Source organism: Melospiza georgiana, chromosome 10 (assembly GCF_028018845.1).
Source record: "Melospiza georgiana isolate bMelGeo1 chromosome 10, bMelGeo1.pri, whole genome shotgun sequence".
NCBI lineage: Eukaryota > Metazoa > Chordata > Aves > Passeriformes > Passerellidae > Melospiza > Melospiza georgiana.
Window position 1 is genome coordinate 1501221 of NC_080439.1, and position 18974 is coordinate 1520194.

Consider the following 18974-nt stretch of genomic DNA (forward strand, 5'->3'; position numbering starts at 1 on the left):
TGTCCAACTTGGTCTTGGACGTTCCAGGGATGCAGGGGCAGCCCCAGCTGCTCTGGGAATCCCATCCCAGCCAGGAATTCCCAATTCCCAATGTCCCACCCATCCCTGCCCTCTGGCACTGGGAGCCATTCCCTGTGTGCTGTCCCTCCATCCCTGTCCCCAGTCCCTCTGCAGCTCTCCTGGAGCCCCTTTAGCCTCTGGAAGGGCTCTGAGCTCTCCCTGGATCTTCTTCCTGTCTCCAAAATTGGGATAAATCCTATAGGGCTGAGAAATTAAATTCTTTCAAAGTCAAACAACTAAAGTACTTATTTTTTATTTTTCCCTCTCACTTCATTAATGACATTTAAACAGAAAAAAAAAATCTTCATACCAGATTCTGAAAAGCTTTAGGAAATGATAAACAATTAGCAATTTTAGTACTAGTAATTAGTAATAGTGTAGTGTTAACTGGTTCCCTGCAGCCCTCACGGGCTGGTTTCTCTGTTTGCTGTGGGAATGACCCACCTTCCAAGAGGGAATGTTTGAATTAGGTAGAACCTGGGGCTGATGGAAGCAGGAATCATCTCCTTGTCTGGTGGGTTGGCATTTGGGGAATTTTTAATTTGTTTTCCATTGGATTTCGTCTTTTTTTTTCCATAGCATGATATGTTAAAGATAGATTTTCCCTCTGAATTTTTGTTTTTCAGAGTTTTTACTTGGATACTTCAGTCCATTCTTTTTGCAGCTGCCTTTATGTAAAATTCTTCCCATTTTCTCTCTGTACCTTTGTACTTTTTGCAGCTTTCAGGGATTGGATGCCCAGCTCCAGCATGGCTGCCACAAGCCATGGAATTAATGACAATTCCTTCTCTCCATCCCCTTGGAAAGGGGCAGGGAATTTCATTGTGGGAGTGGTGGCAGGGCAGAACCAGGAGGCACCAAACACAGATTTGATAAACAGCCCCATTCCCTGATTCTTTCCAGTGTAAATAGTGGGATAATTAGGTTAAAATGCTAATTTAAATGTGTATCCTGTGACATTGCCACAGTTTGTACAATTTCAGGGCAGGTACTGTCTGAGAGTTGAATTCTGTCATTGAGCATTAGGATAATCAATGTTTTTTAGGTGTTACAGGTAAATATATGTATTAAAATTAAAAATTGGACACACTGGAGAAATTACCCAGCTTTGCCATTTCAGAGTTAAACAGAAATCGTTGCAGACAAGGGTTTAGCAACTATTTAGAACTTTTGTTCTTCTCTTACAGGGACTCTGCAAACATCAAAGCTGGATTAGAACATCTGGTAAGTTTTAATTTTCTCTTGAACATTTGCATCATCTTTGATATCTGCATTCCAAATGAACACTTTTGAATGAGCTTTGAATACCTTGAATTGAGAAAGTCAACCATTTCCCAGAGGGTCAGGCTACTGTTATTATGTGAAGGCACTCACATTTTCATTTATCTCCCCATTTCAAGGGAATTTTAATTTTTTTAAATTACTTTTTTTTGATGTCGAGATGAAATAAACTGGACTACAATCCTTGGATTGATGATTGCCTTAATTATAAACAAAAATTGTTTGGTGTCGGATTTTTGGCATATCCTGATCTGAAAACAACAAACTTGTGATTAAAAAAAAAGTAAAAAAAAAAAAAAAAGAGCCAGGGACACAATCAAATATTGCATGCATAAATATGGTGTGTTTGAGTCATTTGGAGGCTTTGAAAGAAGTGCACAGCTTTGTGTTTTCTCTTGTCTTTGCTTTATGAATAATGGATCGACTTAAATTCCATTCAGGGCTGCAGTAGGAAATAATAATTGAGGTGCAAAATATTTCTGGTTTAAGTAAACATATTAAACCCACAAGTGATGGCAAGCCAGGCTTAGCATTAAAAACTCATCAGTTGATCAAAACTGGGAAAAATAAAATCTTGTCACAAGTCAGAAGCAGTTGAGCCTCACATGTTGGTACCAGCAGTCAGTGGAACATTAAATAGTTGATGTAAAGTGATTATTAAATCCCATTAAATGAAAATATTCACTATTAATGGCGCATCCATCCTGAGAAGGGTTTAATTTTGTCATGGAATATCTAAGTAATCCCTGCTGTTCCATAGTGCTGTGAAAAACTTGGTGTGTCTCTTTGGACAGAGCTGCTTTCCTCTGGTTGCTTCCCATTCTGGGAATTACCTGGGAAGGGTTTGGAGGAGCTTGGGCACCAGGATCTCCTTGGAGTGCCAGAGGGTGGAGAGGATGGAGATCCTGGTGGGGTGGAAAGGATGGAGATTTTGATGGGATGGAGGTCCTGGTGGGGTGGAAAGGATGGACATTGTGGAAGAGAGGTCATGGTGGGATGGAGATGATAGTGGGATGGAAATGATGGAGACTGTGATGGGATGGAGGTCATGGTGGGATGGAGAGGATGTAGATCCTGGTAGGATGCAGATTGTGATGGGATGGAAAGGATGCAGATTGTGATGGGATGGAAAGGATGGAGGTCCTGGTAGGATGGAGATCTTGGTGGAATGGAGAGGATGGAGATCCCGGTGGGATGGAGATCATAGTGGGATGGAAATGATGGAGATCCTGCTGGGATTGAGATCCTGAAGCTCCTCCTTTCTAAAGGTGTCCTGTGAAATGTGTTGGGAATCACCAAACGCAATAAAGAGCAGAGTTCTCAGAGCAGTTGGAAAATCCACTTTGTTTGCTGCTTCCAGGGGTGTCTCACCTGCAGGGTGAATCCCTTAAAGGTCTTTATTTTGATTTGATAATCTGTTATTGGATCCCTTCTCTAAAATTGTGTTTTACAATTTGGGATTTACAAGAGTCTGGGCTGACAGGACACAGGGAATGCTTCAAACTGGAAGGAGTAGGGTTAGATGGAATACTGGGAAGGAATTTCTGGCTGGGAGGGTGGGCAGGCCCTGGCACAGGTGCCCAGAGCAGCTGTGGCTGCCCCTGGATCCCTGGCAGTGCCCAAGGCCAGGTTGGACAGGGCTTGGAGCAGCCTGGGGCAGTGGGAGGTGTCCCTGCCATGGCAGGGGTGGCACTGGATGGGATTTAAGGTCCATGTCTTTCTTTAATCTGATCAACCAAAAAAACCCCAAACTCCAGCCAAGAAAGAGCCCTTCTCCTTTATTCTGTGTTAATACTTGATCAAGCATTGATTTTAATTAAACGTCAGTATGTTTTCCTGGCTGTCCCTGGGTTTTCCATGGAGCCTGGTTGCAGTGCTGGCCCCTTGCTGCTCGTGGCTCTCTGGGTTTGTCACCTGTGGTGTCACAGCTCGGTGGCCCTCGGGTGGCCACCAGACAGCCACGTCTGGCAGAGTCCTGGGCTTCCTAACGAGCTGTAAACCAAGCAGCCAATTATTTTTGTTCACAAACAATTAATTAACGCTCTTAATAGGAGTAATTATGTTTATCTTGCTGTCCTGGCAAAATTCCATGCTGGTCAATTATGCTCTGCAGGCTTGAATTGTCTCTTCTGTCTCTCTTGAATTGTGTCTGTCTGTTCCATTCTGAGAGGAAGGGAGTGAAGGTGGGGGTGGAGAGGTTTTCCTCCTGAGGCCAAAGTGACATTTGTGCCCAGGGACATTACAAATTTCCCTTTGCACAGGCTGGAGAGCCAATGAGTGTCCAGCTGGACGCGCCAGCTTGGAAGGTGCTGTTTGGGGAGCAGTGCTGGCTCTGGCTGTGTCCCACACTGGGAGGGGACCCTGGTGTCCCAACCCATCAGGTGTCAGTGGCTGATGGACCTTTTGGCTGTGCCGGGGTGGGCATCCCAAACATTCCCTGGCTCAGCAGCAGCCTGGCCCTTGGGAATCATTCCAGCTCCTTGAGGAGCTCTGGACCAGGTTCATTCCAGGTGATCACACTGCAGAGATCAATGGCTTATGAATATCCATGGGAAAGCAGCTTGGTTGGCTCTGCCTGCCTGCAGGGATGAAACCCGGGCTGCTCCTGCAGAGGGGCTCCGTGGATCCCAGGATTTGGGGAGAGCTCTCTGCAGTGAGTGTTGTTAAAGTGTGTGCACACACGGCTTTATTTGTTCTGAGGTTTTGCTGCTGGTGGCTGCAGATGTGAATCAAACAGCAACACGATCAAACCATCAGAGGCAGAGCATTTCATGGCAGAATATTCAAAGGCTTGCAGCAGTTTGTTGTTCCAACAGTGACAAATTTTGTGGAAACTTTGTAAGAGAGGCGAGTTTTACCCTGTCACTTCCCATTACCAGCGGGCTCTGAAACCAGAGCCGCTCCACATAAAACAACACTTTAATGTCTCTGTGTCTTTATTAAAAAGTAAACTTTGATCACTCACTCACCACCGAGGCTGAGGTGCCTCCCCTGCCCTTGGCTGTGGTGGGGACCCCATGACCCTCCATCCCTGTGACCTTTGTGCCTTTATTTTGCTTTCCCTTTGTCACCCCGCTCATATTTCCCCCATAAATTCGTTTGGCCGCCGTTCTGCGCCGTAAATTCGGAAAGGCCGACGGGAGCGTCCCCGATTCCCGCTCTGCAGGCTGAGGAGAGCAGTGATCAGCTGAAGTAAATAAGGCTGTAAAATATCAAGAGTGTGATTTTCCCTGGCATCTGCATAAAACCCCCGGCACGTGCGGGTGTTGTTTCCAATCGCGCCGGCGGTTTGTTCGCAATTCCCGTAATTTGATCGCGGCTGATGAAAAGCTGACAAGATTTCCACAGCGCCCCATTAGATGAAAGCAGCATGAAACCAGAGGTTAATCTGCAAACAGATTTTCCTGCTTATTACTCTAATGATTCCATCAGATTTGATGTAGCAGGCTGCGAGGCGTCTCTCGGCAGCAACAGTGTGCTGGGGTTTGATCTCGGTGCTCATTAAATGATGGAGTAATTTGGGTGACCTCTGCCCAGGTGCACATCTCCTCATAATTGCACGGCATTCTGATGGGGAAATTACTGGCGAGAACCCCGAGTATTCATCCCGCTTTCCGAGTGGAAAAACTAACAAAAGAAATATTGCATTAATTTTCAAATGATGATATTACATTTAGTGCCTGGGCCCCATATATCAAAATCTGAGAACTGCTCAGTTACTCACTGCTCTTAATCTTAATGGTATCTGTGGATGTCAAGGGCATGGAGGAAATTAAATCGGAAAGTGCAGATAGACCTAAGAAGACATTATCTCTTGATGATTGCAGTTTTGATAGGTATTTCAGTGAATTTCATTTTCGCAGAATGGTGGAAGATGAGTTAGCCACCAGATTTTCTCATTTTTCTTCCCCATGATTTATGTGAGTTGAGCATAAAACTTTTTATGGGAGTGCAGTTACGGCGGATGAGAGGTAAATTAATGCACTGGGTTTCCATCTCGGCCCCGCGCGCGATTGTCAGAGCTGTACATACGTAATGGGGCCCATCATTATTCAGGGTTGTTTACATTCAAAATATGTAATGAAATCTGTTCAGAATAATGAGGGAAATAAAAGTTTAGAAAATTGTAAAGGTCATGAAGTTTGAGAAATGATGCAATGCTCCCAAAATAACATTTAGGCAATATAAATTACATTATTATGCACCAACTCTGCCTTATAGAGACATGAAGATAAAGTGCTTTCGACGAGTAAAATGCTGTTAGTGCTCTCTGAAGTATGAGAATGTGTAAAATGTTTCTGATTTCATATTCTGGTTTTGTGCATATTGTGGAAAAATATATAAAGGAACTTTATGGAGGGCAGTGGCTGCTTCTCTATCCCCAAGTTTAAGTGCCTTTCCTGGGAGGGTTTTCTCCAGCAAACAAACACTTTGGCAGAAGTGTAATTGATTTTTAATTTAATTGTTGAGGCCACCAGCAAGTTCGTCTTTTTAGGGGGATCTTGCTCCTCTTCTTTTGGGGATTTTATATTTTGCTCTGAATGTATTTTATTGCAGATACTGAAGAGGGATCTTGGCACAATACTGAGATGAAGCATAAATTTGCCCAACTATCTGTGATCTGCACCTAAAATACAAATCTCTGCACCCTGGTTTTATGCAGGTGCTCCTCAGAATAATTATGTTTTGCCCTGCACATTTTATATTGTACTTATTTGTCAGAAGAAGCAGCCAAAAGCATGAAACACAAGTCATTTTTGGAAAAGTTAAACCTGCAGATCTGTGCCAGCCCAAAAAACGGTGCAGTGGGGCTGAGTTGATCATTGAATCCAAGAGCAAAGAGAAAATGCACTTTTATTCAAAGTATATAATCTTGATTAAGTTCAGGTTAATTCCTGTATAATTAGGCATCATTTGGGGTAGATTGTCAGATTATTTTGAAACTTAATGCTGATTTAGAACCCACTGGATCCTTGTGGTATTTGAAATGCTTTTAATTTTCAAAATGTTTTTTTTCTATTATTTTTCAATTGCTGCATTTTAATGCAGAGGTTCCAAAGGGGATGGGATTCCCTTTTTCTGAGAAATTCTGATTTATTTAGAGAAAATTCCTCTCCTAGTGGAAAAAGTAAAGCAGTAATTCAAGTATAAGCTATTCCTTTTCTTAATTAATCCCTGTTACCTGTTGGTTGTGCTCCTGCTTTTCCAGCCAGTCCAACCTTGGCTGGAGCTGTTTCCTAAGCAGTTTATGATGTGTTAATTAAAAATTTTCATTTCAGAACCTGCATTTATCTGCTGCTATTTTTATGTCCACATCTTTGTTGCAACATAATGCAGCAAAATTTGAAACAGTGATAAAAGATTAAAATCCATATTTAAGAGTTAAATATTAATAATTTTATAATTTTTGTAAGCTGTGGGGATCGTTCTACCTTTAATTTTTAAAGGTCTAATTAGGAAATAGATTAATTTATAGAATAATAACTGGATGATGTTGATGCAGAAATCTCCGTTCTGTCAGCTCTTTATCAGAATGTTGAATTTTTTGGTGGTTGTGGCTGCATTTCCATGCAAATGTAAATCTAAGGGATGATATTCCAGGCTGCAAGGAGATAAATAAGGGGAGGTAATTTTTTAGCCTTTAGTGCAATATTATCCATATTTCCTCTCTTATTGAAGAACCCACACAGAGTTTTATGGCTGTGTAAGTTTAACACTTCCAGGAATTTTTCCTTTTAAAAAGACCTGGATTTACCGATTAATTTTCTAAAATCTTATTTACAGCTCTCCCTCTTTCTGCTGAGTGTTTAATCCATTTTGCTGTATCCACTTCCAGTAGGAAGGCCTTTTTCCTTGCTTTTTCTCAGGAATATTCACTGAAATGAGTGCATTGTTGTTTTCTGGTCCTGTTAAAGGTGCCTTTGCTGCAAAAACTGCTTTAAACCCCAAAAATCCCGTCCGTGTGCCCGAGCCACCCGGGCTGTTTGCCACAGCCGTTCCCTCCTGCCTTTGATTTGCATCCAGCAATCCATTGTTGCTTATTCCTGACATTTTGGGCTGGTTTTAGAGGAAACAAGATGGGATTTTCCACCCACCTGGTGTTGCAGGGTTCTCTGGAGATCCCAGCTTTAAACCCACCTTGCTCTGGGAAGTGGCTCCTGCTGAATGGAGTGAAATGGAAAATCCACAATTAAAGTAATAAATCCACAATTAAAGTTAACAAATCCAAATGTTTTAGTGGCCATGTGTGTCCTGGGTGAGAGGAAGGAGAGGATTTGGGGAATCCTCAGCTCTCAGGTCAGAGTGCTGCTGATGTTTGGGGACAGTTCCAGGTTTTTGTCCCTCTGATCTCAAATCTGAGTGAAAATTCCCTCAGATGGAAAACTCTGAGTCTGAATATCCTGTGGTGTTTTAGCAGGAAATTTGGGCATTCCATTCAGAGCTGGGATTTTATAGTTCTGCCTCATTTAGTTCCTCACTGGGCCCTGAATTTCACAATTGGGCATTGTCATTGTTGGCTCTCTCCTTCCCAGTTTTGGTAAATTGGCACTCTTGGAGGAGAGCTCTGGGAAGGTTTTGTGTCCTTTCTGTCAGTGTTCCAGTGTTTTCTCCTGGCTCTGGCTGCCAGGCTTTCCCTTCACTGTGGCGTTGATGTCCAATTAGGGTGGACTCTTCCCTTCATCACTGGTCGTATTTTTGGTGGCCTTTACATAAATTAAAATTTCAGATTTTCTGCCCATTGTTTTGGTTAATAATTTCCTAATTAGTCCATCCCTGATGCTGGATTCTTTATTTCTGTTGATATACAAAGAGCATCTGTGAATTCCATGGACTAAAATTGCCATTTTTCCATGTTTTGCATGATTTTTCTCCACTTATAGTTAATTTTGATAAATTTAAGGTTATTTTTTTGGGAGCAGGTGGATCTGTATCCAGTCAGGACACTCCTACCATAGCCTATTCCTGAGTAGTGTTGTTGATTAATTGTATCAGAGGAAAAACTCAGACGTAAATATAATTTTACCATCCAATCTTTTCAACAGATTTATGTCTGAAAATGCAGGGGTTTAATTCAAATAGTGCCAGATGTGCTTATTATATTTCTGTGCTATTAATTCAGATTAGGGATTCTTCTGTGGGATTTTATTTTTATGTTTTTAATGTGAAAACCATTCTTTTATCAATCTGGAATTTGCCACCCTCAAAGACTTATATAAGGAAAAGTTGACAATTGCAAATTCCCAATCTCCTTTGGTTTTATTTTTATTTTAGTATTTTATTCTCTCATGAAGAGAGATTATTTTATTCTCTTATGTCTTCTTATACAAATAAGCATTTTCAGTTTCTTTGGTAATTATTTTTTAATCACCCAAAGAGGAGTAAATGGCAGGAAAGGAATCCAGCATTCCTACGATAAACCTGTCCCACAATATTTTCCATAATTTGATCAAAATCTGTTTAAAAGCTGGCTGGGCTTAGGCTCCTTTGTTGCTCTCTCCTGTTGGGATTTGCTGGGAGTGGGATGGATAATATTGCAGGTGGAGGCAGGCCCCTGACTCACAGAATAAATTCAAATATCATTTTAGGTGCATCCCCTCTGATTTCTTCCTTGGCTCTTCCCCTCACTGGCACTTGAGGTCTCTTTTTGCTGCCCACAGCCCCAAACTGGGGATTTCTCTGCAGTCAAACATGGAATTCTGGTTTCAGGTACAGATTTTCCTGGCAATGGTGAGGGCTGGATTTGTCTTTATCAAATTCAAAGAGAAAAGATTTGTGTAAAAAACCCCCAAAATGGATCACCATCACCAGAAAGTTTGTTGGGCTTTTATCCAGATGGTTTGAGACAGAAAAGTCGTGCAGGTGAATTTTACCCCAGCAGTGCCAGGGATGAGCAGGAGGAGTGGAACCTGACCAGTTTTAGCACATCTCAGCCATTTTCTATATGAAATTCCATGATGGTAAAAATTCAGAAAGGCGACATTGCAGCTCAAAGTGCTGCAGCCTCATGACCTGCTGGAATCCTGGATAAAAGTTTTCCAGGCTGCCAAGACCCACATGCTCTGCTCCACAAAATTCCCAGTGGCTCCAGCAGAAACTTGGACTCTCTTTATCAACTTCATGTTTCTCAGATTTTTTTCCTCAGTGTTCTCAAGTTTTCACTTTAATATTGTTTCCTCTGTCAAGAACATTTGCCATTCATCCCAAATAGCAGGAATAATTTCAAAAATACATTATAAAGCTGAATTAAAGTGTTTGTTCCAATCTATTAATTAATTGAGAAGCTACGTCTCCCTTGAAATGGAGTATTTGGGAAGCCAACCGTGGCTCTCCCAAATATTCCTGGCACTTGTTTCCTGGATCTGTGAATGACAACCAAATTATGGGGGGATTTTTACACAAAACTCACCAAACTTTAAGTTGTGAGTCTGTTTTAGTGTAGTTTTATTAAAATAACTTTTTATAAAAGGAGTAGTGATGGAATGCAGTGGGTGAACTGCAAAGAAATACAAGTTAAGGGTTGTGCTGCACCTTTATAAATCAGCTGCCATTAAACATTGAATGATCTAATCCAATTTTTGCTTGAAATATTAAAAGCTGTTATTAATCACATGGATGTTGCTGGTGTCCTATGGAATCTCATCCTTTTCTGAGCTGGGATTCCAGTGTCTCACAGACACTTTGGGCATGTGTAAAATTCATTGCTGGGGATGACCTCAGGTCATTTTACAGTGTGCTTGTTAAGGAATTTTAGGGAATTCCTCTCCTGCTTTTACAGTTAGTGGACTCCTTCACCAGCTGCCACTAGAAATACTTTTAGTTTTCCTTTAACTCTCTGAATTCTTTTCCTTCTGTGTTATGCTTGAGACCATGAGAAAGGTACAAGGGTTTATTTTGCTCAACATCACTCTTGGTAATGCTTCCTCCACCAATCATTTCACCATTTTGAAGTTTCCTGAGGCTCTTGCTGAATTTTTTCACTTAATGGTCCCCAAATCAATACTGACCTGGGGTAGCTGCTTGTTCTCACACATTGCTCCTGGCTTGTTTGAGGCTCTAATTGTGGTTTTCAGCTGAAATCCCCTCTGTCCTTTTTTCTCCGAGTGCTGGCCCCATCCACCAGTTGGAGAGATGTTTTCTGGGGCCAAGGCAGTCACCTTTATTCAGAATCCTGCTTTCACTCCTTGGTTAGGGCTTATTGATTGATGAGGAGGTGGCTGTGCCGAGTTCTCCCCTGGAGTAATTAACACCTGGGGCCAGGGCAGAGGGGAAGATGCCTCAGAGCAGCTGCCTGGGCTGCTCCCAGTGGGAAGCTGCTGGGTAAAGGAAGGATTTGAGTCTTCCCTCCCTTACACCAGCAAGGCACATCCATAACTCCGTGGGAGGAGTGGGGAAAGGTGTTTGGAGCTCCTCAGAGCAGCAGGATAGGTTGTGGAAATCTGTGTTTAGTGCTGGGAGTGAATCTGTGCAGCTGCTGCTGCTCCCTTCTCCTCCTCTGGAGCCTGCTTGGGGTTTGCTCTTTGGTGGAGTTCTTGTGGGAGTGGTGGTGCTGGGCACAAATACCCTAAAGCTGCAGGTGGAACCTCTTTCTCCAGTCAGTGGTGCTGAACAGTGCTGGTTGTGTGGCCATAAGGGATCAAAGGCCAAGATCAAGGTGGTTGTGTGGCCAGCAAGAAGGGATCCAAGGATCTGAGAGATCCAGGGATTTTTTGGGTAAATATTTGAACTGGATATGCTGTAGGAATAGGAAATTTTATTTTGGGATGCCAGAGCCCACCTGATGCATGAGGTGCACAAAGACTTGGGCTGTTCATGTGCAGACATGAACATGGTGGTGTTTGACTCCAAACACTTTTCCTTCTCTGTTTGTCCAGCAAAATTTTGCCAAACTTGACTAATCCAGGTGGGATTTTGAAATTTACAGTTGTCATGGAATGGAGAAACCACAAACACAAGTAAAGCTTCTCTGAAACTGAAACAGGGCATGTTGGTTCTGGATAAAAAGCAGATCCTTCCCTTCCTCTCCTGCCTCTCCTCCCATGGCATACCAAAGATGCCAAAACAGATTGCAATGATTAGTTCATGGCAGGAAGAAGAAATGGGAAGATAATTTATGATAAATTTCAAGATGTTTCTTGCTGCCACCCGGATTAGTGGTCAGGTCTGATGGCAGGATCGATATTGCAGCTGTAATAATAATAAATTCTGCCCAGTAATTCTGGGTTTATGCAAACAGCAAAAATCTGAACTAAAAACAATAGAACTCTGTACAACCAAAATCTGGATCTTCATTTAAATTGCACTTTAATGCAGCATCTCTCCTATTGGAAGGAGCAGTCAGTAAATTCTTGGAGAAGAAATAGAATTGTTCTGTCACTGTCAGCCTCTCCTTGTGGGTGTGGATGAGGGTGGTGAGGCCATGCAGAGCATCACCAGTTGGGATATTCATGGCAAAGAGCTCTGCCTAATTAAAATAATGGAATCATGGCATGGTTTGGGTTGGAAGGGATCTTAAATCCCATCCCATCCTCTGCTGTGGGCAGGGACACCTTGCACTGTCCCAGGCTGCTCCCAAGCCCCAATGTCCAGCCTGGCCTTGGACACTGCCAGGGATCCAGGGGCAGCCACAGCTTCTCTTGTCTATATTTTCCTATTTAATTTTCCCTTTTGCAGCCATTTAGAGAAACTCTTGAGAAGAATTTCCTAAGCTGCAAAACGCCACCAAAAATTCCCGTCAGGTTTTGTTTTCAGTGTAGAGCAGAAACCTCCCAAACTTCTCCGACGCTTCCAGAAATAATCAACTTCTGAACCCCGTGACAAATAGGGTTTGTGTATCAATTTAACTGTGGCAACGTTTGAGTGGCTTCACATTTGGAGGGATGGCAAACACATTGGACACAGTGCAACATCACTGGGATGATTAGCATAGTGGGGCCATGGCCAACAATGTGCTCCTCGAGCCAACAGATGTGCAGCAATACCTTCAGGAGAGGGAAAAACCAGCCCAGATAAGAGAAAAGTGTGAAAAACTCAGCACATTAATCACGTTAAACCCAGTTCTGGAGCGTCTTGTGGAGCTGTGTGTTTGTGTGGAGCGAGGTCACCCAGGAGCCAGGCAGGGTTTGGGGTGGGAGGGCTGGGAGAGGAGCTGGGCATGGGATGGTCATGGTGGGGATGGTGCTTTGGGTCAGCTCTGGAGATCTCCTTGGTGATTCCTCCCTCGGTGACTCCAGTCTGGGAGTTCCTCTGGCTGCTCTGGGTATGGAGTGGCTGGAGGAGGCAGGAGCTCTCTGGGGTGGGAATGTCCCGTGGAGTGCTCAGTGTCCCATGGAATGTCCATTGTCCCGTGGAGTGTCCAGTGTCCCATGGGTGGGAATGTCCCATGGAGTGCCCAGTGTCCCACGGGTGGGAATGTCCAATGTCCCATGGAGTGTCCAGTGTCCCGTGGGTGGGAGTGTCCAATGTCCCATGGAGTGTCCAGTGTCTCGTGGGTTGGAATGTCCCATGGAGTGCCCAGTGTCCCACGGGTGGGAATGTCCCATGGAGTGCCCAGTGTCCCAGCAGGTGTGAGCTGATCCCTCCTCTCTTGCAGACTCCTGCTGAACAGGCCAAGGCCAGGCTGCAGCTGGTTCTGGAGGCAGCTGGTGAGTAAATGACAATCTTCAAAACTTTGCTTCATTTTTGTGCCGTCAGGTGGGATTTTATCCCTTTGTGTTTGGCAGATGCTGATCCTGTTCTCTGGAGCTCACTTGAATTGCAGGTTAAGATTAAATTGGTTTGCATCATTGTTGGTACTTAGTAAAGCCCTTTAAGGAAATAAAAATAAGGCTTTTCCTACACTAAAACCTCATGCTTATCCTCTGGCTCTTGCTGCTACTGAGACATGATTCTGTGTTCTCAAAAATTTGGTTTTGTTTATTTTTTTTGCAATTTTCTTTATATTTTAGCATTGTTCTAAATCAGTACAAGTATATATATATATACATATTAGTGTGTGTATATATATATATATATATATATATATATATATATATAATTTTTCCCCTTTTGGAAACCCTCTGTTTAGAGGAATCTCCTCACATTGCTGATGTACTTCATTTTCCAAAATCCATCCAGCCTTTTGCTTTGTCTCTCTTCCAATACATTCCTTGTTCTCCAGAACTTTTAATAAATCTTTGAAGCATGTAATTATGAAATGGATGTGACAGCTCTGACCTCAAAAGCACAATTTGTGTATTCTGCTGCCATCGATCACATCTCATTTTTTAATTTCACACCTGGGAGATGTACAAAAGATAACTGGGGGTTGTATATCATCGTGACCTGGGCTCCAAAATTTTCCAAAGCTTATCAGAGGTCTGTAACATTATTAAATTTAAATATCCACCATTGAGGGCTGGATCTTAGATTGAAGCTGCAGGTTGTTCATAAGGAACAGAAGAGATTTAATATCTTTGTGTCTCTTACAATCTAAAATACAGAATCAAGTTCCTTCCTGGCTTTATTTAAGTCTTGGTCATCCCAGGCATTTATGGGATCATCACCCACCTTCTTCCCGTAGTCCTGCATGCAGTCAATTAAATTTAATTTTTATTTAATTGCTGTGAGAAGGGGTTGGAAATGTTGATAAATGTTGTTTCAATATATTTTTGTGTGTTTACTCCTTGCAAAATTGGCACCTTTTAGTCTTCAAACTTAAAAATGAATTTCTGCTGAGCCATTACCCAGCAGCTTTTGAGGAGCTGAGGCTCAGCAGGTTCATTGCTGTTGTGGTAATGTTTTGTTTGAATATAATTGAAATTAACTCTGTACTTCAGTGGTGGTGAGTGGAGCTGCTGTTGGTGTGCACAGGGCTCCATCCCAAGCTTGAGAATGAGCTCATGGAATATCTGTGCAGGTTATGGGGATTGCTCCGAGCCCACTGGGTGGGAATGGGGAGCTGTGCTGTGTTCCCAGTGGGTTGTCATGGATCTGGTGTTGATGCTGCTCCTCCCTGGTTGGGACAGACAAAGCAGGGGCTCCAGATCACCTGCAGGGCTTGTAGGGACACTGGGGACAGTCCCTTCATGGTTCATCCCTGCTGAGGTTGTGGAATCATGGAATGGTTTGGGCTGGAAGGACCTTAGATCCCATCCAGCCCACCCTGCCATGGCAGGGACACCTCCCACTGTCCCAGTGTCCAGCCTGGCCTGGGACACTGCCAGGGACCCAGGGGCAGCCACAGCTGCTCTCCAATTCCCTCTTTGTATTTCCCTATCTGAATTGCCCTTGTGGAGATATTTAGGATCTTGAGAAAACCTGCTTTTTGAATTTAACCTAGATATTATTTTAGGAAATAGCAGCTGCTCCTTCTGAAAGGCAGAAATCAGCACCTAGTAAATCAGGCTCTTGTTACTGAGATTTTTTTTTTCCCAGGTGTATTCGGAGATTGGAATTGTGACTCTGGTCTCTCATTAGGAGAGCAGGTAAAATAAAAAATACTCACCTGTGTCTGTGGGGGAGTAGGGTAAGATGGCCATTTTTATATTTAGGTTATACAGTGCTGAGAGATTTTTCTCCAAGTCCTGCATTCATGCTGACTTCATTATTTTTTTTTTTTTATTTTTAAGTGTAGATTAATGTCAGTGTTTTGTTCTCATTGAGCAAGGCAGTATTGGGAGGTACCCAAACACTTTTAATTCTTGAGACAACTGAGTTTTGATTTATAAAACCCTTCATTCCTCAGAGGTTGTCGGTCCCAGCTATAAATTCATATTTCCATGATTTATTGAATTAGATTTCTTAATATTGAGGTGCCAGGGAGCCTTTTGAGGCTCCTCTGACAGCCTCCCACAAGTCGCCGTGCCCGAGCAGATGTTAAGCAGGCAGTAGTTGAATGTTAATTTGGAGAGGGTGGGATGTTTAAGCCCATCTGAAGTATGTTCCATGTGGGCCTTCCAGACTGAGCCACAATGCTTTGTCTCTTGGGAGAATTTCCAAGCTAAACCTCTTTCTTTTCCTCGCTCTATATGGACTCTCTCAAGTCAGTATAAAGCAGATCATCCCTGGGCTAAAGCTCTCCAGCTTTTGTTAGCGGGCTCTGTAGGGCTGTAATTAGGCCTCCTGGCAGGCCCTGCCGGCCAGTTAATGGTCATATGGAGTTTTTCTGAGGCAGACTGGCTTTGTGTAAATCCTTGCTCGCCATCTCCTTCTGGGTCACTTCCTACCAGGCCGGGGCTTTGTGGCCTGCCCCACGGGCGGACGGGGAGCAGCGTCCCCTGACCAGCGCCGGCTCCGGGAGCGCCGCACAATCCACCCGGATAATCCCCAGTGTAAACAGAGGATTTAGCTCAGCTTCTGTCACTTACAGTTGCCAAACCACTTGGGTGTCTGTGATTTCTTTCCCAGACTTCATTACCGAGGGACGCGGAGGATCCGGGCTGGGGGTTTGTGCCGAGCGTGGCTCCCGGCGCCGCTTTTTAGGGAGAAGTTGCAAATGTGAAATCCCGAGCTCGGGGCGAACCTCAGAACCTGAGAGCTGCTTAGTGCGTGCTGTAAATTATATGGGCACCTGTGCTTTCTCATAAAGATTCAGATATGGATGGATATTCCCAAAATGTCAATAAATTCCCGTGAAATAGCGCACGGGTGTCTCGAGCTGTCGATGCTGCCGCCTCTTCCAAAGGGCTCCGGGAGCTTTTCCATGGTGCTAAGCAGAAATTTCTTACTCTCCATATAAAGGCGATGACAAAAGGCAATTGATCTGGATTTTCAAAGGTCTAGAGTTGAAATAAGTGACTGAAGTATTTTTGGGATCTGCATTTCAATCTGTGGCTGAAAGAGCAGTCAAGAATAGGGCGTTTTGTGCAAAGAATTCGCCGGAGTTTATTTAAAGGAAACTTCGGGAGCGAGGCTCTAAATGTGAGAAAATGGGGGAATACAAATCCCAAACATTTACCATTTATCAGATCCAGTTCTGGATATTGGATATTTAACTCATCATCTTTGAATTATGCTATCAGATCGCTGCCTTTAATTTTGTAGCCTGCATCTTTATTGTCTTTAACATATTCCTCAAAGGGAAAATCATGGAATACGATGAGTACTTCAGCCTTAACTGGGGTAAATACAAATATTTTATAATTCTTACTGCCTTTTTTTTTTATTAATCTACACATTCTACCAGGAATTATTGAGGAGAAAAAGCCTGATTTGCACTCAGTGCCTGATAAATATAGGCAAATATTCTCTGCTTTTGGGTATCAAAATGGCTCATAACAGATGTGGCTGAAAGGACCACATACGTAGACTGTATGATTTTAGTCTGGTGGAACTAATAGGATCACTTGCTACTTTATAGATTCTTGCTTTTCTTTTACTTTAATAAAAACTGTTTAGTTAAATAGGTTGGCCTCTATTTTGCTCTTTTCTAGCTATGCAAAGCAGTCGGGCGGGCAGGTGGCAACAAGTATGAAAAATTTCCTTTTATTGGGGCTTCTTTTCAACTGCCAAATTTATGAAATGTTTATGGATTTCTCGTTTTGATGGTGGTTTTCTTTCAGTTTTCTTATTTGTGCTCTTTCCACTGAGAACTCTCTGGCTTTAATTTAAATTTCTAATTATGCAATGAATTTTAGGAGGGTGGATAACATGTGCTGTTATATACACACAAAGGATGAAATAATACTTAAAATATTTTACTTGTTCTGTGGAAATTTAAAGCAGGCTTTAAAAATAATTCTTGCCTCAGAAACTGCAAGAATTTGAACTATTAACAAGCTTAAAAGTTCTGAATATTGAAAAAAAGATTAATTCAGTTGCTGTGTAGGATTGATTTATTATAAAATTCTAATTTTTATCAATTTCAAATATTGGTCTTGAATAGTGGCTGTTGACACTTTAAATAATTGAATTTTACCTCTGTTTATATAAAAATCTCTATTTGGAGAGCAAAGGAATCTTTCTTGAATCATGTTTTCTTGTTTGAATCATCAAATTCTTCCTTGAGTCATGCTTTCTCTTTGTGACAAATGTGGATGGAGGTGCTGCAAAGGCTTTTGAGGCTGTTTTGTGGAGCATTTCCTGAACCCCCAGCAAGCAGAGGAATTTTCATCCCTTGTGAGTCTTCACCAGTGGGAAGGTTGTTCTGTTCCCTGTGTCAAAGGAAAATAAACTGGAATTGCCTTGGGAAGAGCCTCAGCAGTGATGGCTCAAACACCTTCCCTTCACGTCCTGCTCTAGGGCCACCTGAGATTCCATATTTGGGGAATGGTTTGGGTTGGAAGGGCCTCAAATCCCCCCCAGTGCCACCCCAGCCCCGGCAGGGACACCTCCCATTGTCCCAGGGTGTTCCAAGCTCACCCAGCCTGGCCTGGGGCACTGCCAGGGATGCAGGGGCAGCCCCAGCTGCTCTGGGAATCCCATCCCAGCCAGGAATTCCCAATTCCCAATGTCCCACCCATCCCTGCCCTCTGGCACTGGGAGCCATTCCCTGTGTGCTGTCCCTCCATCCCTGTCCCCAGTCCCTCTGCAGCTCTCCTGGAGCCCCTGCAGGCCCTGAGCTCTCCCTGGATCCTTCTCCTCTCCTGGCTCCATAGGGGAGGTTTATCCTGCTCTTGGGCACCAGCTAATTTAGGAAATCCATCTAATTATGGAGTTAATGAACCCAGTTTTTAGGTCAGCTGCTGATTCCTACTCAGCAGATTTTGGTGTCAAAACCGATTTCAGTGACAGCATCAGGAGAAAGAACATTTGGAAAAGCTCAGAGCAATAGAATAATTAAACAATTAGTTTAAAAATCAAGAAGGTGTGCATTAGAAGAAGTAGCTAATTTTTATATTATGTGTTTGATGGGAATTTCAGGTGTTTTAAGACTGAATTTCAGAAAATTCAGGAAGTTTTTGAGCTCACCTGGGTGCTCCACACCAATGAGCTCCACAGCCAAGCTGGACAGAGGCACATTTCCTCAGCCATTCCTTGCCCTGAGCTCCTGGCAGAGCTTCATAATCTCATTAGAGTTCTAAAAAAAGTGAGAATTTCTGCACACAAAGTGACAACTGTAGAAAAAAAGAGTCTTTCTCCAATTAATTGCTTCTTTAACATATTAACGGTGTTGTGTTTACAAAATTTGTGATTTCTGAAGTGCAGCTGGTTTGTGGTAAACAAAGTAAACACTTGGATAATAGTAATTAATTAAATAATGTAAATTAATTTGCAGGATTCCTGAAAAAATACAGGATTTTAATTGAGTGTAGGTAGAGAATAAATGTGTTCGAAATGAAATAATTCACTTTTGCAATGTATAATATCATTCTGTTAGTTCACTTCAGGGACCTCTTTTAGGTTCTTACAAGAAACTAAAAAAAATTGCTTTGAACCATTTTTGTAGAATATTAATTTGTTTTTAGAGTCAGAAGCCAATGAGGACTTGTAGGGATGCCTAAATAAACCAGAGCCTATAAGCAGAATTTAGAGGAACTTTATTAGTTAATGAACATTTATTGCCTCCAGAAATCATTCTAAAGCTTTTAGAATTTCTAATTTTTTTGTTAGATTTTTATCCAAGGTTTTTTTTTTTGTGGCACCAAAAGTATCTCAGGCTTGCATGGTGCCTAATGGGTTTCTGTAATATTGCAGCATATGGGATCCAGGATTTT

General features: G+C 42.7%; 1 protein-coding gene across 1 annotated transcript in view; it reads left to right on the top strand.

The window, feature by feature from the left end:
* Positions 1 to 18974, top strand: part of RSRC1 (arginine and serine rich coiled-coil 1) — a 96721-nt gene that overhangs the window by 44920 nt on the left and 32827 nt on the right. Inside the window, exons 6-7 of the mRNA XM_058031607.1 lie at positions 1248 to 1284; positions 12932 to 12983. Coding sequence (XP_057887590.1) covers positions 1248 to 1284; positions 12932 to 12983 — 89 coding nt within the window. The remainder of the gene's footprint in view (positions 1 to 1247; positions 1285 to 12931; positions 12984 to 18974) is intronic.